Source organism: Capricornis sumatraensis, chromosome 10 (genome assembly GCF_032405125.1).
Source record: "Capricornis sumatraensis isolate serow.1 chromosome 10, serow.2, whole genome shotgun sequence".
NCBI lineage: Eukaryota > Metazoa > Chordata > Mammalia > Artiodactyla > Bovidae > Capricornis > Capricornis sumatraensis.
Window position 1 is genome coordinate 45,996,332 of NC_091078.1, and position 27,287 is coordinate 46,023,618.

General features: G+C 45.3%; 1 protein-coding gene across 1 annotated transcript; it reads left to right on the top strand.

Moving 5' to 3' along the window:
* The first annotated feature begins 1,048 nt into the window (after positions 1 to 1,048).
* UBE2D4 (ubiquitin conjugating enzyme E2 D4) lies at positions 1,049 to 24,585 on the top strand. The gene is made up of 9 exons (XM_068981913.1): positions 1,049 to 1,132; positions 10,664 to 10,727; positions 16,268 to 16,299; positions 16,389 to 16,466; positions 19,682 to 19,787; positions 21,480 to 21,573; positions 23,059 to 23,100; positions 23,972 to 24,002; positions 24,516 to 24,585. Exons 1-8 carry the CDS (start codon positions 1,109 to 1,111, stop codon positions 23,997 to 23,999), a joined length of 468 nt encoding a protein of 155 aa, XP_068838014.1. The 5' UTR covers positions 1,049 to 1,108; the 3' UTR covers positions 24,000 to 24,002; positions 24,516 to 24,585.
* The last annotated feature ends 2,702 nt before the right edge of the window (positions 24,586 to 27,287 follow it).

The following is a 27,287-nucleotide window of genomic DNA, read 5'->3' on the forward strand; positions in this document are numbered from 1 at the left end:
TGTTCTACCACCTGGCCTTTACAGTAGAATCCATCTTGGCCAAGAGATGCATGTGCACATGTGGGTGGATCCTGAGATATACCAAATACGGGCTGTGAAATAGGAGAATCGAAGTGATTGGCCAAAGGAAACCCAGAAGAAATGCCCCATAAAGGTAATTCTAACTACCTTGAGGGTGTGACTCAGCGACTCACTCTCAGTAAGTCCTGTATTCTTTTTCCTATTAAATCCTTTATTTGCTTCACTACTTTCCTTCTTTGGGGCATTCTCTGCAAAGCCAAAGAGCCAGGGCTTTTGTCACTGTCCACATGTCTAGTGGTTAGGATTTGGTGCTCTCACTGCCAGGACCCTGCCTCAGTCTGGCTAGGAACACATGCCCCGCTCCAAGCCCTATTGCTGGCACCCTAGATGAGCTGCAATTCATTAAACTGACTTTACGACACATATTAATTGTTCCTAATCCTGAACTCTGACCAAGATGCCTGTCAGGTTTTAAGGAGGAAAAAGACACAGTTTAAGTTTGGATATGCACACTTTTGAGGCTGTGGTTCTCAACCCTGGCTGTCCATCAAAAAAGACTGAAAGATTACTGAAAATGCACACCTCCAGGTCCACTGCATATAGAGCTCTACTACATGTATTTCTATGGAAAGAACTGTAACATATTTGACATATAACAAATGAAAGGGTATGAATAAGTTCAAAGCAGAACCACTAAGAACCACTATGTACAGGAATATATGAAAGCCTGGGATGAAACACAGCCGAAAGCTAAAGGCGCACGACCTGGGCATGTCCTGTGTTAAACCAACCAATGCCCCTCTCCGCAGGCCTCCCCAGGCCCTCGCCAACCCGGAGGTAAGGTGGCGGGGCGACGTAAAGCAGAGGAAAGGCAACAGCCGACATGGCAGTTTCTCCAGGCCAGGCCCGCTCTGCTTTCCCGCGCCGGTACCTGCCACACGCGGAGCGCCTACCCACAGTGCCCCGCGGCGCGCAAGCGCACAAGCGGCCGTTCCCAGCTTGCAGCGCTGCGCGGCGGCCGAGCCGGCAGCGGGCCGCCTCTGGCAGCCCCGGGCCAGGCGCCCCCGTCCCCAGCAGCGGGGGTAAGATGGCGCTGAAGAGGATCCAGAAGGTAAGAAGTCCTTCCGCCTGAGGGCTCCTTGCGAGTCCGAAGCATTGACTCCCGGGTCGGGACGCCACGGCCGCCAAACGAACGGCAGCTCAGACAGAGCAGAGAACGGCAACACCTGCCAGGGAGGGAGGCGGAACCGCCGCCCGCGCGCCCTTAAAAGGGTACCGCGCAGCGCGCGGGGGCGGGGCGGCATCACGTGGGGTTAGCGTCGCGCGGGACGGGGCGGGGCCCCGGGCGGAGCCACGGATGGTTAGCGTTCCACACCTCTCCCTCGCCTCCCATCTCGGCATCTGTGGCAAGGTGCGGGCTCCCTGCACCTTGGACGCTGTGTTCCGGGCGCCTGGGCGGAGAGGTAGCGCCTGGCCTCAGAGGAAGGAGGGCATGCCCTTGTGGGGGTGTCTGGAGGGCTGGTCAGAGGAGTCGAGGCTGGAGCTGGATTCTAAGGGATGAGTACGAACCTCTACAAATGCAGAAAAGGAACAAGGGGGTTCGCGGTCTTGGAGAGATGCCGTGGCTGGGCTTGGAGTGGGGAGAGCATGACAGGTTTACGTGCCGCTGGAAGAGGGGATGGGAGTGGGTGGGCAGGACTAGGGTGGGGGTATCAGGGGCAGTGCTAAGATAACTTTTTTATCTTGTAGGTAATTGGGAGTCCTTATGGACATTTAATATATTAACTAGAATTTGGAGAATGCACAATAGGAGGAAGAAAAAGTATTTTCAGCTATGCTATATTATTTGTTTACATCGTAGTATATCTACCATCAGTCTTTTCCCTTTTCTTAAAAAAAAAATTACACTTTGCATCCCTCTGTTTCACATAGCATTAAACGTAGGCATTTTTCATGTTGTTAAATAGTATTCATAACTGTAGTTTTTAACGTCAGCTTTCCAAAAGTATATGACCATTAATTTAGTTAATCATTACCTGTAGTGAATAAACACATGGAAATGTATGTCAGAAGGCAAGGAACTTAATCATTCCCAGCCTCCGTGTCCTCCTGTTTTTATAAGTTGGTTTTTTTTTTCTTTTTTTAGGCTTAGATGATACATGTTTAGTACATACGTGGAATATATCAAGCGCTCAGTATGAATCAACGACCACTGACATTCTAAATTTAATAGGAAGTAAATAATTCTGTGATAAGCATCATTGTATGGTGAATTTGGTCAATGCAGGAGACTCTAGTTCGATCCCTGTGTTAGGAAGATCCCCTGGAGAAGGAAATGGCAACCCACTCCAGTATTCTTGCCTGGAAAATCCCAGGAACAGAGAAGCCTGGCGGGATATAGTCCATGGGGTCCCGAGAGTCGGCTGTGACTTAGCGACTAAAAGCAACATGGTGAGCTTAGGTTTGATTGCCTGAGGTGGGATTGCAGGATCTCTTAAGAATATGATGTTGTTGTTCAGTCGCTAAGTGCTGTCTGACTTTGCATCCCACGGACTGCAGCACACCAGGCTCCTCTGTCTTCCACTATCTCCCAGAGTTTGCTCAAATTCATGTCCATTGAGTCAGTGATGCTGTCTAACCATCTCTTTCTCTGCTGTCCCCTTCTCCTTTTGCCTTCAGTCTTTCCCAACATCAGGGTCTTTTCCAATGAGTTGGCTCTTCACATCAAGTGGCCAAAGTATTGGAGCTTCAGCATCAATACTATCAATGAATATTCAGGGTTGATTTCCTTTAGAATTGACTGGTTTGGTTTGATGTCCTTGCAGTCCAAGGGACTCTCAAGAGTCTTCTCTAGTAGCACGATTCAAAAGCATCAAGGGGATGCTAAGGATAAGGCTCATTTTTAATAAACAGCTCTCCTAAAAATGTGTTTAGCAAATTAGTCTCTGAAAGAGGTCATCTGTTATCCTAGGACTTTGAGACAGGTGAATGATATGCTCAAATCTCTGTCGTGAAAAGAGGCTTCTGGCTCTGCTGTAGCCTGGGGTGGCCAGAGAGGGAACTGAGGCCACTGTGAACGTCCAGTGAAGCTGTCGCCCAAGTGACTGACCGTGGAGCAGATGCCAAGACAGGAACTGTGCTTGGATGACATGCAAAGGGTACAATCGACAGAACTTGAAAAAGAGTATGTGGTGAAAGTGAGAGAGGGCGATGCACAACATGGATAACTGATTAGATGGCAGTGTTATTGCCTGTGTTGGAAATCAAACATTTTGAAGGCAGGGAGTAGGGTGAGGGAGATAAGGGTGTAGGTTTGAACTTCCATGTCTGAACATACAGACTGATAAGATTTGTAAAAAGGAGAACTATGAGAAAGTGAAGAGGAACTAAAGAGCCTTTTGATGAAAGTGAAAGAGGCGAGTGAAAAGCTGCCTTAAAATATGCTATCTAGGTTTGTCATAGCTTTTCTTCCAAGGAGCAAGTATCTTTTAATTTCATGGCTGCAGTCACCATCTGCAGTGATTTTGGAGCCCAAGAAAATGAAGTCTGTCACTGCTTCCATTGTTTCTCCATCTATTTGCCATGAAGTGATCTTGTTTTCTGAATGTTGAGCTTTAAGCCAACTTTTTCACTCCCCTCATTCCCCTTAATCAAGAGGCTCTTTAGTTCTTCACTTTCTGCCATAAGGGTGGTGTTATCTGCATATCTGAGGTTATTGATATTTCTCCTGGCAGTTTTTTTTTTCTCCTGGCAATCTTGATTCCAGCTTATGCTTTATCCAGCCCAGTATTTCGCATGATGTACTCTGCATGTGAGTTAAATAAGCAAGGTGACAATATACAGCCTTGTACTCCTTACCCAATTCGGAACCAGTCCATTGTTCCATGTTTGGTTCTAACTGTTGCTTCTTAACCTGCATACAGATTTCTCAGAAGTCAGGTAAGGTGGTCTGGTATCCCCATCTTTTTAAGAATGTTCCACAGTTTGTTGTGATCCCTGGTGGCTCAGATGGTAAAGTGTGTGTCTACAATGTGAGAGACCTGGGTTCCATCCCTGGGTTGGGAAGATTCCCTGGAGAAGAAAATTGCAACCCACTCCAGTACTCTTGGCTTGAAAATCCCATGGACGGAGGAGCTTGGTGCAGGCTACTATCCATGGGTTCACAAAGAGTCGGGCACGACTAAGCGACTTCACTTTCACACAGTCAAAGGCTTTGGCATAGTCAATAAAGTGGAAATAGATGTTTTGCTGGAACTCTTTTGCTTTTTCAATGATCGAACCGATGTTGGCAATTTGTCCTCTGGTTCCTCTGCCTTTTTAAAATGCAGCTTGAACATCTGGAAGTTCTCAGTTCATGTACTGTTGAAGCCTGGCTTGGAGAACTTTGAGCATTAATTTGCTGGCATGTGAGATGAGTGCAATTGTGTGGTAGTTTGAACATTCTTTGGCATTGCCTTAGGGATTGGAATGAAAACTAACATTTTCCAGTCTTGTGGCAACTGCTGAGTTTTCCAAATTTGCTGGCATATTGAGTGCAGCACTTTCACAGCATCATCTTTTAAGATTTGAAATAGCTCAGCTGGAATTCCATCACCTCCGCTAGCTTTGTTCAGAGTGATGCTTCCTAAGAGCCACTTGACTTCACATTCCAGGATGTCTGGCTCTAGGTGAGTGATCACACCATTTTGGTGATCTGGCTCTAACATCTTTTGTGTATAGTTCTCTGTGTATTTCTGCCACCTCTTCTTAATCTCTTCTGCTTCTGTTAGGTCCATACCATTTCTGTCCTTTATTGAGCCCATCTTTGCATGAAATGTTCCCTTGATATCTCTGATTCTCTTGAAGAGATCTCTAGTCTTTCCCATTCTATTGTTTTCCTCTATTTCTTTGCACTGATCACTGAGAAAGGCTTTCTTATCTCTCTTTTCTATTCTTTGAAACTCAGCATTCAGATTAATAATATATCTTTCCTTTTCCTTTCACTACTCTTCTTTTCTCAGCTATTTGTAAGGCATCCTCAGACAACCATTTTGCCTTTTTGCATTTTTATTGGGGATGATTTTGACCACTGCCTCCTGTACAATGTCACAAAACCTCCGCCCATAGTTCTTCAGGCACTCTATCTATCAGATCTAGTCCCTCAAATCTATTCCTCACTTCCACTGTATAGTCATAAGCGATTTGATTTAGGTTGTACCTGAATGGTCTAGTGATTTTCCATACATTCTTCAATTTAAATGTGAATTTGGCAATAAAGAGTTCATGATCTGAGCCACAGTCAGCTCCCAGTCTTGTTTTTGCTGACTGTATAGAACTTCTCCATCTTCAGCTGCAAAGAATATAATCAATCTGCTTTTGGTATTGACCATCTGGTGATGACCATGTGTAGAGTCTTCTCTTGTGTTGTTGGAAGAGGGTATTTGCTATGACCAATGTGTTCTCTTGGCAGAACTCTGTTAGCCTTTGCCCTGTTTCATTTTGTACTCCAAGGCCAAACTTGCCTGTTACTCTTGACTTCTTGCTTTTGCATTCTAGTCCTCTGTGATGGAGGCTTCCCTGGTGGCTCAGACGGTAAAGCATCTGCCTGCAACGTGGGAGACCTGGGTTCAATGCCTGGGTCGGGAAGATCCCCTGGAGAAGGAAATGGCAACCCACTCCAGTACTCTTGCCTGGAAAATTCCATGGGCAGAGGAGCCTTGTAAGTTACAGTCCATGGGGTCACAAAGAGTTGAGCACGACTGAGCAACTTCACTTCACTTCACTTCCTCTATGATGAAAAGGACATCTTTTTTTTTTTTTTTTTGCTGTTAGCTCTAGAAAGTCTTAGAGGTCTCTATAGAACTGTTCAGCTTCATCTTCTTCGGCATTAGTGATTGGGGCATAGACTTGGAGTGATTTGGCTTGGAAACAAACAGAGATCATTCTGTCGTTTTTGAGATTGCACCCAGGTACTGCATTTCAGGCTCTTTTGTTAACTATGAGGGCTACTGCATTTTTTCTAAGGGATTCTTGTCCACAGTGGTAGATGTAATGGTCTGACTATAAATATTAATTGTTCTTTAGAGATAACTTGCAAAACCAGGAAAGTATAGATAATACCATATTTACATCTACTCTAAGATGAACAGTTTTTTACATTTTCACACCTTTGAAATTGGGATGCTGCTTAAAATCACTGGCAGTATAACTGTCACTGTGTGAAAGCCATGTCACAGCAGTGTATATTGAGGTTAAGTGCATTGTTGATGTGTTGTTTAATTGCTTTGAAAATGTCTCCGAAAAGATATTTTGATTTAATGCTGAAGATTAAAGCTTTTGTGAACACAGGCACAGAAACAGAACAGTGAGGAATAAATTTTATATTAATGGAATAAACATTGCTGGAAAAGGGACTGCAGTTCTTTATTTCCATGGCAAGCTAACCAAATGTTTCATAGACCACAGAAAGGAAGATACTGTGTACCGTCTAGTCAGTGAGGCTGACTCACCTATATTTGCTGAAGTTTGTGCAAAAGATTGTGTATTGTGGGCCTTTCTGTAAGAAAACTCTAGAAACGTTCATGGAGGACTGTTTAAGAATTGCCACATCACCATTGCCTGGAAGGCACAGGAAATGACTGTGAGGATACCCGTGACCCCGGGTTAGTATAGACTCTAAACGAGGAGAGCCCATTTATTTATTTCAGTTGTTTTCTACTCCTTTTTTGCTATACATGAATGATTTTAAAATGAAAACATATGCCCAAGTAAGCTTTTTGTTGTTGTTGTTTAGTCAGTAAGTTGTGTCTGCCTCTTTGCAACCCCATGAACTGTAGCATGCCAAGCTTCCCTGTCCTTCACTGTCTCCTGGAGTTGCTCAAACTCATGTGCATTGAGTCAATGATGCTATTCAACCATCTCATCATCCTCTGTTGCCTTTTTGTCCATCTGCCCTCAGTCTTTCCCAGCATCAAGATTTTTTCCAGTGAGTCAGCTCTTCTCAGCAAGTAGCTGAAGTATTGGAGCTTCAGCATTAGTCCTTCCAATGAAAATTCAGGGTTGATTTAAAGGATTGACTGGTTTGATCTCCTTATATTTCAAGGGACTCTCAAGAATCTTATCCAGCACCACATTTCAAAAGCATGAATTCATCCGTGCTCAGCTCTCACATCCACACATGACTACTGGAAAAACCATAGCTTTGACTTAAAGCTTAGTTTCAAATTAAAATTAAAATTTTAAGAGTAAAGAATCTCGTAGGATATCACTTATATGTGGAGTTTTTTTTTTTAATTATACAAAAATGAACTGATTTACAAAGTAGAAATCAGACATAGAAAACAAACTTATGGTTACCAAAGGGGAAGAGGGGGTGATAAGTTAGGAGTTTGGGTTTAACAGATACACAGTATAAAATACACAAGGACCTACTGTATAACCCAGGGAACTATATTCAATGTCTTGCAATAACCTATAATGGAAAAGCATCTGAAAAAGAAAAAAAAAATTATAAAACTGAATCACTTTGGTGTACACCTGAAAATAACACAGCACTGTAAATCAACTATACTTAAAAATTTAAAGATAGCAATAATACAAAACACAGAATGGAGGAAAGTATTTCTCAAATATTATATCTGAAAAGGGATATATATCCAGAATATGTAAAAATTCTGACAACACGAGAATAAAAGACTATCCAATTAAAAAATGAAAAGAAAAGAATGCATTTGGTCTTAGTTTAATTGCCAGTGTGTTTTCTTTCTTAGTTGCCTATAAGATTGTGTCTTTCATTGAATGAAATCTTGAATTGAGTACAGCACAGTAAAAGAAATGAGTGTGTACTATGTTTGCTTCACTATTTTCCTCTGTTAATCCACTCTACTTTAACCTTTTTCCTTTTCAAGACTCACTTATCATCAGTGTTACTTATAACAATAAGTATTACACAATGTTAACCTTCTTAGTCCTTTACAATTTATGAAATATTTATGCATTTATCATTTAGGTAATAAATTCCCATGGTTCAAAATTCAAAAAATGCAAAAGAATCTACAGGGAAAACTCTCCCATCCACTCCTGTCCGCAGCCACCCAGTTCCTCTCCCAAGGTGTGATTAGTGTCCTTAGTTTCTTCTGTACTCTTCCAGTACTAGGTATCTCTATACAGTCCTCATTCTTATTATAATGCTAATAACTGAATCCTCTATACACTGTCATCCTTGATTTTTTACCAGCTACATTTGTGTACATTATAAACATTACAAAATTATAGCGAAATATTAGTACTGGCCAGTTGGTAGACAAATGTAATTACAACTCAACAGATAATTTATACTGAGGTCCAAAGAGGTCAAAGTTGTTTTCCCAGTGACAGAGCTGGAACTCAGACCTGGGTCTTCTGGCCTCTGTTGGGAAAGCATAGGAATGCAATATATTGGTAGACTAGTTTCTTTCAACTCACATTGTTCTTCCTTGAAATGCCAATTAGCATTTGAAACTCATTGGTGCTAGTTAGAGTCTCTGTCAGTTGAGACCCACTTCTGGGCCTTCAGGAATCATCAGCTCTTAGTAACCATTCACCACACCCTTTACAAGGTATTTACCTTCTAGGGACAGGAAACACCCCATGTAGGTGCCTGGAGGTATGGAGAAATCTGGTGAGTTGGGGGGAATTGGTCAGATACTCTTGCCTGGAAAATCCCATGGACGGAAGAGCCTGGTAGGCTGCAGTCCATGGGGTCGCAAAGAGTCGGACAAAACTGAGCACCTTCACTTTCACTTTTCACTTTCATGCATTGGAGAAGGAAATGGAAACCCACTCCAGTGTTCTTGCTTGGAGAATCCCAGGGACGGGGAAGCCTGGTGGGCTGCCATCTGTGGGGTCACACAGAGTCGGACATGACAAGCAACTTAGCAGCAGCAGCTAGCTTTCCTGCCCCCAGTTGCTCATGTGATCTCTCAGCCTCATCACAGAGCTCATTCATTCATACAGCATTGCAGGGAGTATAAATAGTCCCCTACAGAGTGGTTGTAGAGGTGTGGAAGCGCAAAGCAGAGGTAAACAGGCAAGGGACTGTTCTGTGGAGCGTTCTGTAGGCATGCTGCATTTCTGAGCATGTCCTCTGGTCCCCTCACCTGACATTAGTTTTTCCCCAAGCTCATTTCTATTGTGACAACTAGTAACACTGGGTACTTCGTGCTTATCAAGAGTAACCTATTTAGATACATTAGATACTAGCTAAGACAGAGAAGGCAATGGCAGCCCACTCCAGTACTCTTGCCTGGAAAATCCCATGGACGGAGGAGCCTGGTAGGCTGCAGTCCATGAGGTCGCTAAGAGTCGGACATGACTGAGCGACTTCACTTTCACTTTTCACTTTCATGCCTTGGAGAGGGACATGGCAAACAACTCCAGTGTTCTTGCCTGGAGAATCCCAGGGACGGGGGAGCCTGGTAGGCTGCTGTCTATGGGGTCGGACAGAGTCAGACATGACTAAAGCGACTTAGCAGCAGCAGCAGCTAAGAGCTGACCAGTTGTATACTAGTAGGTGTTTAAAAACCAACCCCCCTCTGGAATAAAACTTGGCCCTGACTTGTGGTACTTGCTGGCTTCTGTAAAATAAATATTCCCACTGTGGCCAATTGTATTTGTGTGTAGATGGGATAAGTACAGAACGGCCAGAGAGGCAGGCATTATTAGAATGATCAGCATGCCCAGAGATTACAAGGTGGGATCAGGAGGTTCTTTGTGGATGAGCTCAGTTTCAAGCATTGTTCAGGTAAGGAGGAATGTGATCAGCTAGGTTTAAACTTCATACATAATGCCCTAGACCCTGGGGTTTGCCATCCTCTGAGGAGTTGCCCTGCAACCTGATGGACCATTACTTGTGCTTCATTCCTTCTCTTTCGAACCCCTCTGGAGACCACAAGAAGTTTACCCAGATCTGGAACCTAGGGAGAGTAAGGAGTGTTAGGAAACATCCTAGTTCATGCAAACTATAGTTTTTAAGTCACTGTCCAAAATCTTAGACCTTGAGGCTCATGCTGGGCTAGGATAACTTTTGGGGGTTGTGTCCACAAGTTGTATCCCATTTAGGGAATCCAGTTATAATGTAATTCCTATTTCCCCCCATTGGTACATAGTATAGCTGTGCTAGACTGGCTCACATGTCCTTCATCTCCCACTTGGAGGCTTAGGACTCCCATACAACCAGTAGTGAGTAGGGCAGTTGTGGGGCAGAAAGATTGAAATACAGGAGACCTGTCCTTGACTGGGCACTTCCTCTGGGCTGAGTGCTTCCATTCAGGAGCTCAGAGCTAAAGCCCAGCCCCTGCTCTTCTCCACCTGAGTGGTGTTGGGGCACTGCCCCCTTTCGGTGCTATGACCTTGGGTAAGTAACTTAACCTCTTTACCTCTCAATTTTCTAGCTTATTAATTGGAAATGGTAATACATTTTTCACACGTATCTTCACAGCCATGAGCAGACCCTTGTTTTCAAGGGTATTGCAGATCACTTGTTTTCATTAGCCAGTCTCACCGCCTGCTGAAGTCTGGAAGCCCCCTCCCACTAGGAGAATGTACTTCTGGCCAAAACGTGTGGGGTGTAGAGCAGTATCCCCAGTTCACACCCCAGCTCTGAGCTCACTATTTTGTGTTCCAGGAATTAACTGACTTGCAGAGGGACCCCCCTGCCCAGTGCTCTGCAGGACCTGTGGGAGATGATTGTAAGTACCCTTCAGGGCTCCAGATCCCATGAGCCTTGCAATTAAGACCCCCAAATTTATCCATCCCTCAGTTTTTTTGTTTTTTGTTTTAAGAAAACCTACTGTTGTTACTGTTGCTTTCTCTTCCTTTACTTATGAGTAGCTTTTTCATTAGATGCATTGACTTCATAGCCCAGCTGGTCAAGATGTTGCTGGAAATCACCATCTCCTTCCACTGGGGCACAAGAAAGCCATCTGGAAAGCCAACTAAAACTTGGGGCATTGTTGGAAAAATGGTCATGAAGCTAATCATGGAGGACCTTTTGCTGTTGCACTTGGGGGTAGAACGGGAGGGCTGGTGAAGGGTGGGGAATGGGGCTAGCTCCTTGCCTCTACGAAGGGAAGGGACAGTTCTTTTCTCCCACTTCTCCTCCCAGGGGGAGACTGAGGGAGCTGCAATGGGCAGCCCCCTGCTGCCCTCTGTAGACGACTGGCCGTAGACCTTGCCGCCCAACACTTGGATATCCCAAATCTACTCTGCTATCCCACTTCACCTCTACTTTCTGAGCATCTTAGGCTCTGGGATGCTCATCCTTTACTGTAAGGCTCTAAAAGCTGCATCTGAAGGAAAAGTAGGCGGAAGAAAGAAAGACTGTGTAAAAAGAGGGGTGGTGCCCTTCAAGGACACCAAAGAATTAAAAACAGGTACTCAAACAGAACTCATATATCAGTGTTCATTTCACCATTGTTTATAATCCCCCATTAACAATCCCCCATTACATGCCCATTAACAAATTAATAAATAAAGTGATATATATGTGTGTGTATATACATATATATATATACAATAGCATACTATTTAGCAATAAAAATGGACAAAGTTCTGACATATGTAATAACGTGGATGAATCTTGAAAATATGCCATGTAGACCCCGGCTGCCCACTCCCGCCTCAAACACACCTGAGAGGCTCTGACTTAGTTTAAGGCTTTCTCCCTGATAGAGAGTAGGTCCCATTGAGGCCGTGGGTTAAGCCCATTTCACCTGCCTTCACTAAGCATGGTCATTTTAAGAACCTGAGGCTGCTAACATGTTTGCCTGAGTTGTTTTCTAGAAACTTGGACTCAGCTGTGTCTAGGAGCTGAGTTGGTTAAGACTGGATGGAACCGCCCATCCTTTATCTGAGCGAGCGGGAGCACGTGGTCTGTTACTACTTCCGGCCCATAGCGGAGTCACGCATGCGCAGAATAGCCATCTTCACCGCTTTTCCTCATCACCTTTCCCCATGCTCCCGGAGCAAACACTCTTTGCTGCAAATTTCAGCATCTCAGCGTTCAGGAAACAAACCTGGTTGGTGACACTGGAAGTTCTTTCTTCCCTCTCGTGCCTGGTACTTTGCATCTTGGAAGAGCTGGTGGGAGACTTTCCAAGTGAGGCCCAGCCGAGGTGGGACGGCTTGACCCCAGGGCTTCTGCTAGACCTCCCTACACCCTGGTTCAGCCTGAAACCCAGAAGGGCAAGTGGGCAGTCAGCACTTGGGACATTCTCCTCGCCCGTCGGTGCTGCTGCGCTCAGCTGGCTCGGGCTGGAGTCCGAGTCCACGTGACAGGGGCTTCATCATCAGCACTGCAGTCAGTTTGCTTCCACCAGTCAAGCTGCCCTGAACTCCTGTGTCATAAGCTGTCTGCTCGCATTACGTTCTATTTTCTTGTCTTCATGATTAATTCTTGTAATTAATGTACAAAATACTAATAATTTTATAAAATGGCAAGTTGCTCATATTTAAACAGCAAGTTCTTTTCATAAATATCAATTGAACGGTCTCACACATATGAGATATGAACTTATTTTAGGCCAACAGCATAAAACAATGAAGAATAAATCTAAATATTTAACATCGTAAGTTTATAGAATGAACAGGTTTAGAAGTTAATATTTTTGTTTTTGTTTTTAAAAAATATTGTTTTTTTTTAAACTGACCTTTTAGCAATGAAGACCTTTAAGGAATAAATGTGTCTTTTTAGAATTCCTATATTACACCTGTGGTAGGAATTCAGTACTAAAAAATCCACCCTATGTCTGACCACTTTTTGAACTATAATTTCTTTATGAATCTGTGATCATTTATGAATCTGTGACCATAAATAAGCTTACTTAAAGAACATTTTACATTTCTGTGTCTTAAACTTCCTTTAGTGGCAGACTGATACAAAACCTGTGAAAAAACCTCCTTGATTTGTTCCCACTGTTCCAGAATTTTGATAAATCAACCTGCTGGAATAAAGCTCCCCTGTTTACAACTTATGAAGTACAGGATGGTATGTTTTAATTTACTAAAACGTTAAAAACCTAAGTGCTCCTGAAGATAATTACTTTTTCATGGGAAGAGACGTTGCTGGTGTGACAGCATGCCTGCTGAGAAACACTGTATTAGTAGCTAAACTACATTACGTGCCTGAAGGTAATGAATACCCAAATGAAGAACATCATATACTTCAAATGCTATACTGATTCAGAATGACTAAGGCTCCAATTCTTATGGGACTTAACTTCACTGATTTGTAACAACGGACTTTACAAAGTTTAGTTTTCATTATTTCACTGAGGCTTTTTGAAATCCTATTTGTTACATAAAAATTTTACATATTTATAAAAAAAAAAAAAAGAAAATATGCCATGTAAAATAAGCCAGAAACAAAAGGGCAGATATTATATGATTCCATTTATATGAACTATCTAGCTAGACAAGGCAGATATAGAGACAGAAAGTAGAGTAGAGAGGTTTGTAGACACTGAGAGGAAGCAGAAATGGGAAAATATTTCATGGTACAGAATTTCTGTTTGGAGTGATGGAAAAGTTGCAGAAATGGATAATGGTGGTGGTTGCACTGCACTGTGAATGCACTTAATGCCACTGACGTGACACTTAAAAATGCCTTAAATGACATGTTTTATGCTACATTTTCATGTCCAACTCTTTGCAACCCCATGGAATTCTCCAGGCAAGAATACTGGAGTGGCTAGCCATTCCCTTCTCCAGGGAATCTTCCCGACCCAGGGATCAAACCTGGGTCTCTCATATGCAGGCAGATTCTTTACTGTCTGAGCCACCAGGAAAGCCATATGCTACATTAAAAAAAAAAAAAAAACTTTTATTGTGTTAAAATGCAAGAAAGAGAAATTTTACAGAGATGAGAAAAAAAAGAGGAAGTAGTCATATGTGAGGAAGAAGTCATATGTGTGTGTTCCTGCATGTTCTGTGGGCTGATGCTTAGAGGAACTGAAAATGGGCAGACAGCTACTGAAAATGGAGGATTCCAGAAGCTTTATGTGAGAGTTTAAATAATTTTTTTAGAGCAGAACAGAAATGATTCCCATTGCATATGCAGAGTTGGTGAACAAGTGTAGCTTCACCGGTTTGTTATTTGATCTGTGTTGTCCTTCCAAGTGTCATAGGTCTCAGTAACATATTTTCCCCCTCTTACCTGTTGCTTAAAATAATGTAAACTGGGGTTATGGATAAGATTGAACTGGTAATGATTCAGCTTCCACTTTCTAAAGGTACCCCTTGGTGTTCCTCTGCACCACACATTCTCACCCTTCACTGCAGCCCTGTACTGGCAAGCAGCCATCTTTATCTGAGAGTCTAGCCACTCTCCATACTCAGTACCTGAGTTTAGATGAGGTTTGCACAGTCTTGGAAACTAGCTAACCTTTTGGGGCCATTTCATGCCTGCCCTGTGAGTTAACAGCCCCTTTCTGGAATCCCTCTGCAATTTCTTTTCTCTTCCTGTCTCTTTTGGAGGCTTCTGTTCTGACTGTGCCTTTGGGTTCTGCTCAGCCCCTCAGCAGACCTCAGGAGTTAAAGTGAATGGGACACCTGTTTGCCAGAAGGAACCACTCATATTATCTACTCCTCCCTTTCTCTGTATATTAATTATCAAAAAACATTTGTTTAATAAAGAACTCCATTCTATACCATGATTAGGAAAATGTATACCTACCAGCTAATGATTAGTAAGAGTTGGAATAAAAGCAGTCAAAAGAAAAAGAAGTGACACTTTATTAGCTTAGGCAGCCTCATTGTAGATAAAAGTGTTCCCATCAGTAGCATTTCTTGAAACATTTGAAAAAGGGCAAGGGCTGCTGTGACTATCTTTGGATACCTGTAGGAGCTTGGGAAACCTCTTCTCTGGTCCCTTCAATTCCTTTCCCTCCTCCCGCTTTGGCAATTTCCTGTCTGCTGGCAAGGGCAGACTCTGTGAGATATTTGAATAGATGGCAGGAAACCCAGTACAGGACCAGGTATGAAAATTGGGGCTGATTTCACACCCATGATGGAACCATGAGACAGAATTCCCTAGAGAATAACAGATCCCTCAGATGTTCTCAGCACACCCCCCCAGGTGGGTATATAGGCACTTTCCACAAAGACTGGACAGTGTCCTGGGAGCTTTGGAACTGAGTCATCTGCCTGCTCTAGGCCAGTCTTGCTGAGCGTACAGGAGCTTTTCTAGGGCTGTGTACAGCAGTAAAAGTAGCCTGACTCCAGAGAGGGCAGCAGGCGTGACGTGCAGAGAAAGAGAAAGCTCTCACATTCTAAGCAGGGACGTGGCCTGACCACCAGGTTGGTGGGAGCCTAGGAGGGAAGAATACGAGGGGCTGCTCTTGGCTTGTCACCTAGTCCTGGGGATGTGTGAGAGGACACAGGTGGGAAATAGCCACTGAAGCCCCAGGGCCACAGGCAGTGATTGACTCCTGGAAGAGACCCTTTGGAGAAGGCTTCAGAGTAAATAGTGAAGAACTAAGGAGAAGAGAGGTTTATAAAAGTAACATGGAAAGTGGCTAAAGCCTACCTAAGGCTTAATTCTATGCAGAGAGAAGATTGAATTGTAGTTTACTGGCACCTGGATAGTAAAGAATTTAATTTTGTCCTTAAAAGATCTGGCCTTTGTCCCTAGCCTCAGGAAAGCGATGTCTAAACTACCCTGCCTGATAGGACTGTTTAGGCCTTGACCCAAACCAGCAATGTGAGTTAGGTGGGGGCAGGCCACACTAGACAGACCAGCCAGCTGGTTTAAGGTGGAGGTTTGGGATCATTGCCAGAGGAACTGGAGACATAGATCAGCCATGTGAATAGTCCATTAATCCATCCTGCTAACGTGATGGAGTTCCAGGAAAAGCTCTGTACGCTGAACCAGGGGTGAGCATCCCAGTAAGGCAGTATTCCGTGTATTGTCACACATCAATGGCAGGACTCCAGGGAAGAGGACAAGGGAAGGTCTACATTTGGACTCAGCCTGGAACTTTCCCCATGAGCTCTTCCCTCAGCTGACACTGACCTCAGCCTTTCACTGTGATAAATCAGAGCTGTGAGGACAACAATCTTTCATGAGTCTGGAGTCCAGTTAAATTACAGAAACCCCTACAGAGGTGGTTGGTGTCAGAAGTGAGGGCAGGCTTGTGTGTGAACAGCACCCTCTGAACAGAGCAGCTCCTCTTTGGTGGAGAGATGTGTTTGCTGGTGAGGCTCACATTCCTGTCTCTTTTTTGTCTTGCAGTGTTCCACTGGCAAGCCACCATCATGGGCCCGGTAGGTAGCAGCTGCTCAGCGCAGCCCTTGCCTTACCTGTTGTGCCTCTTGCACATGTACTAATCTGCTTTCGGTGTCTCATCCTCCAGAATGACAGTCCTTACCAAGGAGGCGTTTTCTTCCTGACCATCCACTTCCCTACCGATTATCCTTTCAAGCCCCCAAAGGTGAGGACAGGGGACAGGAACAGTGTGTGATGAAGTCACTGGTACAGAAAGCTGCAACCGGGGCTTTTCCCAGGGCCCCTTATCCACCACCAGGAGTACAGCTTGCCAGGAATTGAACTCTGGGCTTTCAGGACTCACTGTTCATGTGAGCAAGGGCTGGTGTGGTGAGGGCTTCCTACTGAAGCCATGTTTTCAGGGGTGTTCCTTGTGGGGTGGCTGAGTTAGGATGTGTCTCAGGCTCCAGCTCCCTTCTCTGCAGTCCCTTTCAGTCTAGGACAGGACTTCTCAGCCCCTGCCCCAGGAACACTGAGATTTTTGTGGTAATAAAGCCTGAGATGGGAGGTGGGGAGAGGATTGCTTCTAGTATCTAGTGGAGGCCAGGAATGCTGCTCAGCATCCTGAATTGCACAGGATGGCCCTGAATGTCCACCAGTGGAGAGAAGCTGGCCTAAGACCCTGGCAAGTCACTCCTTCCTTCCCCTGGAGGAGTCCTGCCTTCATGAGATTCATAGTCCCATGCGGGAGAAGTTTAGTATCAGAGCTACGCCATGCTGAGGAGAAGCACAGAGTAGCAAAGTGGGATAGGACAGTGAGGGAAGGTGGTAGTGGGAATCACCCTGATCATGGAAAGGGTCACAGGGAACTGGAGGGCAAACCTTTGTTTGGGGGTGGGAAGGATGACCCCGAGGGGACCCACGGTGTGGAGTCAGTTGCTCTGCTGTGGTGAGAGGCTGGGTAGGGCAGAGACTGGTTGTTAAGGCAAAGCAGGTGGCATGTTCCAAGATGGAGCCAACAGCACCGGCAGATGTGGTCACACAGCAGGGATTGTAGGTTATTCATATCATTTTTAACATTTTTATCTTTCTGATTGAAAAATTGATAAAAGTGGGTTATTTTAAAATTAGAGCATATGGAGATCTAACTAATACACAGATGGAAATCAGTCTATTTATAAACCTATCCCCAGAGAAGATCACAGCTAATAGCCCTACTGATTATCCTTTCAAGCCCCCAAAGGTTGAAAGAGGGACAGGACAGGGACAGTATACATTCCTCCAGGGTTTTGCTTCATATACCAATATCCATTTTAATTCTTATTTTTTAAATAAAATTGTCAGTTCTGGTTGTGAATGAGGAAACCAAGGCTTTGAATGGGCACTCTAGTTCCTGGAAATGGTGTAGCTTATAGTGGAGGGTGGGACTTGAACCCAGATGTGTCAGCCTATTTTTTGGTAACTTTTTATTTTAAATTAATTTTAGACTTAGAAAAATGTTGCAAAAAATAGTACATATTTTCCACATATGCCTTGTTTAGCTTTCCCTGAAGTCAACATCTTACTTTATTGAAGTCCAAGTATCAAATCCAGGAAGTCAGTGTTGGCCACATGCTCAGAGCTAAACTGATGGCCTTACTTTTTTACCAGTTTTCCTCATGTTCTAGAACCCTGCACTGTATTTGTTGTCTTGTCTCCTCCATCTCCACAGTCTGTAACAGAGCCTCCATTTCCTCTGGTCTTTCATGACACTGATGCTCTTGAGAGGTACTGATCATTGTCAGAGACCCTCCCCTGCCTATTTGGGGTTTGTGTGCTGTTTTCTCAGGATTGACCTAAGGTTTTGCATTTTAGCAAGACTTACACAGAAGTCCTGAATCTGTGCCAAGGTCCCCTGTCTCAGGGTTTGTGATGTGTCTTACTGCCCTGTGGTTGACCTTAATGGCTCGGTTAAAGTCAGACCTTTCACCCCTGTGTGCACATTCTATCTAAGCAATGAGGAGAAGCCCCTCTGGGTTCCCCAGCCCACAGCTCTCCCTGGTCATTGCCACCAGAGGCCATTGGTGCCTCCATATTTTAAATCAGAGTTAAATGTGGTTAAGATTCTGGAGACTTTGCCAGCTTTTAACGAAGAAGGCTGGGTTGTGCTGGGCACAAGGGGAGAGATAGTAAAATACCTCTTTTAAGTATAACTGTTATTTCAGGGGTTTGGTTGAAAAAGCACATTTCATGGCCTTGAATCTACCCCCACTCTCCCCTTTCCCTGTTAAGATTTGCTGCAGCGTCTTGTAAAGTAGCATCTTATACCCTTCATTAGTGTATAAGTTGCTGCTGATCTTTTTAAAAATAAATAGATAGAATATAATCCTGTGTGTCTGTTGGGCATTTTCAGGATTCCTGATTGCCCAAAGACAAAGCAAAAGCAGCGCCTATTATTAGAGACTGAAGTCAGCCCTGTGAGCTGGGTTTACTGTAACAGGGAGAGTTGTGTGCCAAAATGTTGTCTTCTACGATAGAAGAAAGTGTTTCTGTCTTTTTAAAAATCTCCTTTCCACAGGAGAACAAGACAAAGTAAGATTGCTTTTGGGGCAAGAATTTTCTGGGTCTATGGGGGGAATCTGGCAAGGTTGCATGATCTTCTCTACAGGAGATAATAAAGAATAAGGCAAATATTTAGTGCCTGAGTCACTTTGGAAGTTTGATGCGTCCTGGAAAAAAGTGAAAAGTGAAAGTGTTAGTCGCTCAGTCATGTCCAACTCCGTACAGTCCCTGGGCTGTAGCCTGCCAGACTCCTCTGTCCATGGGGTTCTCCAGGCAAAAATCCTGCAGTGGGTATACTGGATCTTCCCAACCCAGGGACTGTCAGGAAGTCTCCTGCATTTCAGGCAGATTCTTTACCCTTTGAGCCACCGTGGAAGCCCTCCTGGAAAAAGTCATTTGGTAACAGATGCTGAGCCTCACATACACAGCCTTCTTTCTCCTCATATTCTGAAGTGAGTTGTTTTAAAATGAAGCCAACAAAAAACCATCCTGTTTTATTATAAACTGTTTCAAGGCATGTAAAGTACTGTAGATAATCATATAATGGATGCCCACATAGTCATCATCTGGCTTAAGAACTCCATTATTCAACAAGGCTTCTGAGTCCTGGCCATTGCTCTTTTTGTTAGCCCTCAGAGCACACTCTTCTGGGGGAGATGGTGTCAGTCCCTGCTCTAGTTCAAGAGCCCAGCAGGGAATGGGTTGGGGGACTTTTTCTCCAGGTGCCCCTTCCTGTATCCCATTCTGGTTTGGAATAATGCCCAGCTCACCCAGGATTGTGCAAGGCCAGGTATGTCCCAGTAGTGGTCATTTCCACCTTACTTGGTTCATTTTCTAGACAGATAAACAATCTAGAATGTCCCTGTGGTCTGTCTGACTTGAGGTCTCTCATCTCTGCAGGTTGTTTTCACAACCAAAATTTATCATCCCAACATCAACAGCAACGGCAGCATCTGCCTTGACATCCTACGGTCCCAGTGGTCTCCAGCACTGACTGTGTCAAAAGGTAAAAAGGTAGATGTGTATACTAGGCTCTGATGCTGTGAGTGCCTGTCTCCTCCCCATCTCTGTCACAGCAGTGTTTCTACCCCTGCACTCCTGAGAGAAAATTCACGCTCCGGGGAAGCAGCCACAGTCCTAGCCCGTGGTCACAGCCTGGAGGGGGAGGAGTCTGAAGTGGTGCTTTCCCCACCCCCACCGTGTCCACCTGGATCTGTTGCTGCAGGGTGCTCCAGCCAGACTGTTACACGGGTGCAAAAGAAAATATTGATCCTATTTATACTTTTGATCTAAAAGTAAATAGAAAGGCAAATATTACAGTGCCTCCTCCATTCTCTCATTTATTCAGTTATGCAACATGGATTGTGAACCAGCCCTGAGTGAAGAGGACACAGGGCCTGTGCTCTGCGTGAGGGTGAAGAAACCAGTCTAAACTGGGCTTAAAGGATGCAGATACTCCTTGCCAACTAAGACAGGCTGAACATGGTTGTACAAACCCTGAGACTTGAACACAGAGGGTGTGAGTTACCTGTCAGTGGAGTGAGTAAGGTGGTAAAAAAAGCAACCTGAGAGAATCAGGGTACCAGAGGCCAACAAACAGAGTGGAGTGTGAGGCAATGCAGGTGGCAGAGCTTTAGGAAGCAGAGGGGGGAACACAAGGCACCAGGACAGCTGACCAGAGCAGGCTCTTTGAGACTGTGTGGTAAATCTACAGGGAAAGCTGCCCACTCCAATGTGGTGATGCAGATGCCGTGGAGGCAGAGCTGACTCCAGTACTCAGGCCTCCAGGAGACAACTCCACACTGGGGGCCTGCTCCTCTCTGAGCTGAATCCTCACCCCACTGCCTAGCATGCCTTTGGGTGTGGGGGTCAGAACACTGTCTAAGAAAGTAGGGAGAGGAAATCAGAATGGCCAGGAGTAGACACTTGAATGTGGAAGGAAGGAAGAAATTAGCCCTCTTGTGACACATCCTTTGAGCTCAGAACAGCAGGAGAGTTGAAGAGCTTTAAAAAGACAAATCATCCCTCAATCATAGTGTACCTGGTTTACCATAGTTTAACTGTGGTCGGGACTTGGATAGATTCACTGAGGCAAGGATGATACTTGTTTGGGGTGGTAGGATTGACAGTGCATTTAGCCTAGACCCTAACAATCCCAGCAGCACCACTTCCTCAGCCTCCAACCACTCCCTGGTGGGAGTGTCCTCACAGGTCCAGAGCAGAACTGAGAGTGTAGAGCAGTGCGCATTTGCTTGGCAGTCACACAGACCTGGTTCTGAATCTTATTTTTACCCATTTGGTGGGTGTTCCAAGTCTTTAACCTTGGACAGGTTACCAGAATCTTCTGAGTTCTGGTTTCTTTAATAGTGAACAGGGCCCCTGGGACCAAACAACAAAGGTACATGGCATGGAGCCAAAGGACTTTTGAGATCAGGAAGGGGAGGCCAGAAGTGCCCTAGAGCAGATGGAACTGGGACACCACAGGGTAAAGTTGCTGTTCAACTGATAGATGGACAAAGTAAATACATTTATATTCTGATACCCCAAGACTCTTGGGGTATTAGAATAATTTTGATGGGATGTTGAAGAGAAAATAATTGCTCTGTCAACAGAGAGTTCAATTTGAGGGGCTCACTGGACCTGGGGTGACCTGGGAGCCTTGTGACTGCAGTTGACTTATTGTTTCTTTTCTTTCCAGTTCTCTTATCCATCTGTTCTCTGCTCTGCGACCCCAACCCTGATGACCCTCTGGTGCCAGAAATAGCCCATACCTACAAGGCTGATAGAGAGAAGTATGTGTCCTCTTTGGGTTGCCTTTGGGCCCCAGCTGCTCCAGGCAGCTCCCAGCAATACCCTGAGCTGGTGCTTCCAGGCCAACGAGGTTTTCCCATGGACATCGTCCTGCCCATTCTGAGCTGGGCTGAGACTCCTGCCTCTCTCACTAACATATCCTTTGAAATCTGAGGAGGGAGAAGGAGATAAAAGCAGTTTGCCCTCCTGGATAGCTCATCAGCTGCCACTACTGAATCCTAAAATATTATTGCCAAACCTGCCCTTGAGGCCAATAATGTCAGTGGTCAGCCAACAGTGGACTCAGAAGAATCTGATAGCAAGAAAATTCTGGATTAAAATACAAGGATTTTATCACAAGATAATGGGCTATCTGCTCAGATATGCCCAGGGTGAGGCCAGGGCTGATTGAGGTGGGAAGCACTGCTGTGCTCAGTTTGCTAGTTGAGGCTAAGAAGTAAGCAGTGTGTTCCTGATTTACTGACAGACCCTCACTGCCAACTCTCTGATTTCCAGACTCTTGACTGTAGAATTCTGACTCATGTGGCCAGACACAACCATGTGCACTGTAGCCTGAGCAGATGTCTGTGGCTGCTGAGGCAGGTACATTGTGTGAGAACCTCTGAGAGTTGACAGCACTGTGAGAAAGGGCCAGACATGGCAGCGCCCCAGGGCATCAGCAGTGGCGGCCCTGTGAGCAGCTAGGGGCAGGAGCAGGGTGCAGAGGGTGGAGTTGCTGGCTTTTAAAAGAACTTTCCAGTAGGTCTTTTAGTTCATTATTTCTCTTCTGTCTAAAGAGATTAGAATGGAATGTGCTTTTTCCAGCATATATTTCTTGAAACCTTTATAGAGCTCATTATTTCCCTCATTTCAGTTCTCCTGTATGACAAAGTGATCGTTAATTGATGAGATCTTAATTTGTATTTATTTCAACACTTGTTATGATATATTTTAGATATACCAGAAGTGATTTTCTTCATTGTCTCCTCTGATTACATAGCTCTCTTACAGTGTCGTGGCACCAGGTTTCATTACAGTAATGTGGATAAATGCACATATTCTCAATGGGCACCAGACCTGCTCTGTGGCTGCCAACGGTGGCACTTACTCACACTCTGGTGGCCAGATTCATGGAGCCCATGTGGTAGATACCAGGGACTGTCCCAAGCTGACCTCTGTGTGTCTCTTCCTGATCCAAATGCATCCATGTTGAAAGACAGGAGAGAGGCAGGGAGGAGGTCTATTACGCTCTTAAATCTTCCGCAGCAGATAGTTGTGAAGAACTGCTAGGACTCACCAAGCTCGGGATTTATGAGATGTGAATGACATGTTCCTGCTCCAGGCGGTCTATTTCATTCATTCATCCGTCTTAGGTATTTGATGAGAAGCAACAGCATTTCCCCTATATCAGTTCTTTTCTCTACTGCGCATGAAAGGAAGTGACCATTATGAATGAGGGTGTCACTTCCTCTACTTTTTTCTTCCAGGTACAACAGACTAGCAAGAGAGTGGACACAGAAATATGCTATGTAAGTGCCTCAGAGGTTTTACAGGAGACATTGTCCAAGAGAAGCTGAGCTGAGCTATTGGCTGAGCCACTCACAGAGCGTCATCTCTTCTGCAAACAAATGCTGATTACCCACATTCTCCAACCACAGCATGTTGGTACTACTCTCAGCCATCATGGTTTTGACAGCGTCATGTCTCTGATGCCAGATCAGTAGTCACTGTTGTGATCTGCAGCCTTCCTGGCTACATTGGAATCGGTCCCTCCACCCCAACTCACTGCTCACCTATTCGGAGGACCTGTGTGCCTCCCCTGCCTGGCCTCACTCAGGCGGCATCGCTTACCATGGCGCCACACAGGGGCCCCAGTCTGGCCCCTTACCACATGCTCTTTGCCTTTTAGAACTCAGTGCGCAGGGAGGAGCGGGCAGGCTTTCCTCACATCGTGTCTGCCACAGACCACATCCTGAGGACTCTCACCTCATCCCAGGAGTTCTGGGAACTGTGAACAGTGTCACTGGCAAGTGGAGGCCTTGCCCCACAGCTCCTACCAGTCTTCCTCGGCAGTGCCACGTGCTGGCACTCTCCTCCCACACCAAGAAGCTGTAAATTGAAAGTCAGGATATAAAGCACATAACACGCCATGAGAGATGACTGTCCTTTTAGAAGCAAGAACAAAATTATGAAACCTGAAAAGATTTGGGTTATGCTTTTCTATCTGATGAGATTTTCACCACCCCACCTCCTCCCACTCAGAGCCTACATGAAGGCAAAGTGTGAGCCATTCACTGAACAGAACACAGGGAGAGAGAGGGACTTGTTAAATGTAAATAAAAATGTAATGCACTCATAACCCTAAATGATAACTGACATTTAAGTCTTTTTTTTTTCCAGGCAGAACAGAAGATATGGAAACTTTTAACAGGTAGCCCATCGGGTAACTGGCCTCCTCTCTTAAATTCCTGATGTAACACATTTCAAGAGCTGCCTTTAGAGTTCAGAGGTTTGAGATTAGGTTAGTGAGGAGAAGCGTAGTAAAGGGATTATTCTAATTGAACCTCTGAAGAGAGGAGGAAAATTGAGGGACTTCACATCTCTGAACATCCAATTTGGCCTAGTCTTTTCTAAGTGGTTTTCAAAGTCCACTCCCAGAACAGCCATATGAGAATGATGTTTGGGTAAGTAGGACCAGGAAGTGGAGAAACACTAAAATTCTTCAACCAGATGGCCAAGTCTGTGGAGTTTGGAAGGAGGCCTGCAGACCTTGCACCTGGGGATCAGCCCTAGATGACCACGTGAGCCTGACCTGTTCCAGAAACTCTGAAGTTGTAGCACAGCTTACTGTTCTTGCTTTTCAGCGAGAGTGCTGGGATTAGTCACCACCACTTCCTTAGCAAAGCAGGCAGCAGTCTGAGCCTGGTCTGCATTTACTTTACAGGGTTCGGCATTTAGGATCCTCAGTTACAAGGCTGCTTTCTGTGTTCCATGGGCTCCATTCCCTGCTTTGTACCATGGTGAGGATTTGCCCTGTTAATTTTTTCTCTCTCTGCCACCCCTTTGGTCTTTACTTAAACAAAATGATAAACTTCAGGTGTCCCCTGGGAACACTGCCATCACACAATTCTGCCATTTCAGACAATGGCCATAATACTCCTTGAACCAAATATAACAAAGTATGGGAAGGTGGGACAGATTCCAATTTCAGAGACAAGTTAGAGGTTCAGAGAAGGAATATCCAGGCCCAAGCTGGTGTTGAGTTGGAGGGTGCCATTTTCAGCCTTTCCAGCATAATAGCTTATGAATCCCCAGAAGCTCATGAATTTTCTCTGTCTAGTTAAAATTTTCCCAAGCCTGCTGTCTCTGTTGGTGATAATGCAATAGAAAAAGTAAAATTATCCTTTGGGATCCCCACTGTGAATTACCATTCACCCTTTTGCTTGATTTGCACTCTGTACTTGGACAGGCCTGTATTGTGCCAAGCCAAGTGATGGACAGGCCACCACAGTGATGTTCTGCAGGGCTGTCCCTGGCAAGTTCCTTGGACTCTCTACCCCTGAGAAACTTGGTTTTCAAGCCTTCCAGCACTCAGGTTAGCCTGAAGGACAGGCTTCTTAAGTTGAAACCCTTATTTTAAAATGCACTGTGTGCAGGCAGCTCCCAGATATCACACAGGTATAGATATCATGTTTCCAAGGCGAGTCCCAGGTCAGTAACTTAATAGCAGATCTGAAAATCTAACTGTGCAGTGATACTTCGTTTTCTCCATAGACCAGAGATACCAGGGAATTGCATGATCTTAAGCAATTAATCCAACATGAACAAATGACTTAACTCTGGCCAAAAGTATCTCAGTTTGCTGGATGGAGCTGTGATCTTGATCCTTTAGCAGACTATAGGAAGACCCAAGAGTTCCAAGAATATGGCAAAGGGTCAAAATCTCCTGACAAGGGGTTAAAACACCAGAACACCCATGTCCAATGGGCCTGGCAGCTCACAGCTGACCCATGTGTCAGCACCATGGGATCCAACACCACCTGACTGCAGAGGCCCAAGGATGAGCAGGTTTCTGTCTCCCAAATTCAGGACAAAGCCTCCTAAAGTGATAAAGAGGTGCTTGTGAGACTGGTCAACAGAGCTCCTGGCCTGAAGGCCTGTTCTGGTAGAGGAGGAGAAAGCCTTGGGAGCAGCACGGGCCGCTTGTCCCTCCTGCCCTCGCCTGCCCCCTCTTCTGTACCTCTGTTCCTCCAGCTCTTCTCACTGTGACACATGCTTCCTCCCTGGCAGCACTGGGTGAGGGTTGAATGAGGATTAGACCTAGCCATGAAAGCTGGTCTGAGAAACAGGATGGCTTACCAGTGGTACCAAGCTGAGTCCTTGGACTCTTTGATCAATAGAAACTGATAAGAGATCAGACAAGAAATTTAGGCAAGGCTTTACTGGAACTCAGGCTGCGGCAGTGGGGAGTAAGAACAAGTGAACCGGTGCCCTTGCTTGACCCCTGCAGGTGGCAGGGCGAGCTGGTCCCTTAAATGAGGTGAGGGTGGGGTGGACCAGTGGGTCAGGTTGAAAGGGTGGCTTGGGTGGTCTGCCAGCCCACATGGTGGTGCTGTGTGCAAGGATCGTGCAGAACCCTGCTTTTGCTCCCCGTACCTCAGAAATGACAGTTGGGTTTTGGTCTTTTTGTATTAGTCAGAATTGACCCCAACTGTGCATTCGTCAAGTTATTTTTAGTCCCTTATAGTTTCTTTATGTTCTGTTGCTCAAGGAGATGTTTGTTCAGGTGCGAGCACTCCAGTAAAGGGACCCAGGCCCCAACCTATCTCACTAGCACCCTCACAACAGCAGCCTGGTGCCATGCAGGCAGGCACACTGGCTCCTTCAGGCCTGATGATCTTCCCAGCCAGTCTGCTGGCCTCATCATGACCACCATTGAGGTTTCTCTTCTGTTGGCAGAGGGATTTTATTAAAAACAAAAATAAAAAGCTACAGAAAATCTGCAAACCCTCTGTCAAACCAAATAGTGAGTGGTTTCTTGACTTTCCTAAAAAATGTCACGTCTCCATATTACCCCATCTCCACCGCACTTCTCCCAGGCTCCTAATCCTTACTGTCAGATAGGCCCACTTGAGCTGTCCAGCTCCCTGCAACAGAGCTTACCTCTGGGTGCGCGGGCTTGGCTGGGCTCCACTTGAAGAGCTAATGACAGAATAGCCCTCTCAGAGCCTGCCTCTCACCTACGCTGCCCACGCCCGCCGCCCCCACCCCCACCCCCCGCCCCCTGCACAGTAGCTCAAGGGGCTAGTCATGGGGAATGTCCAGCACCGCTGGCTGGTCATTACTTTCTAATGACTTTAGGTGGCTTTATCCAGACTGAGCAATTGCCAAATGCAAGGTGTGAAGGGGAGGGGAAAGGAAAAGAATTATACAAAGAAAATGTGGTTGCTTTCTGGGAGTTCACTGGAACTACACAGGCCTCAGGAAGGAGCTAAAACTAGGGTAGGGCCTGATGGATGGACAGGGAGGAGGGTCCTACAGGCAAAGGACTATGTTCCCCAACAAGCACAGCACATTCTGGGAGCTCACTCAGCAACCTGGTGACACTCCCGCACATGGCCCTTCTGAAATTGGGGCCCTGTTACCTTCTGGGTGGCACAGGGCTCACCTTTCTGGAGAATCATTGAAGGCAGAGGAGTACAGGATGAACAGCAAT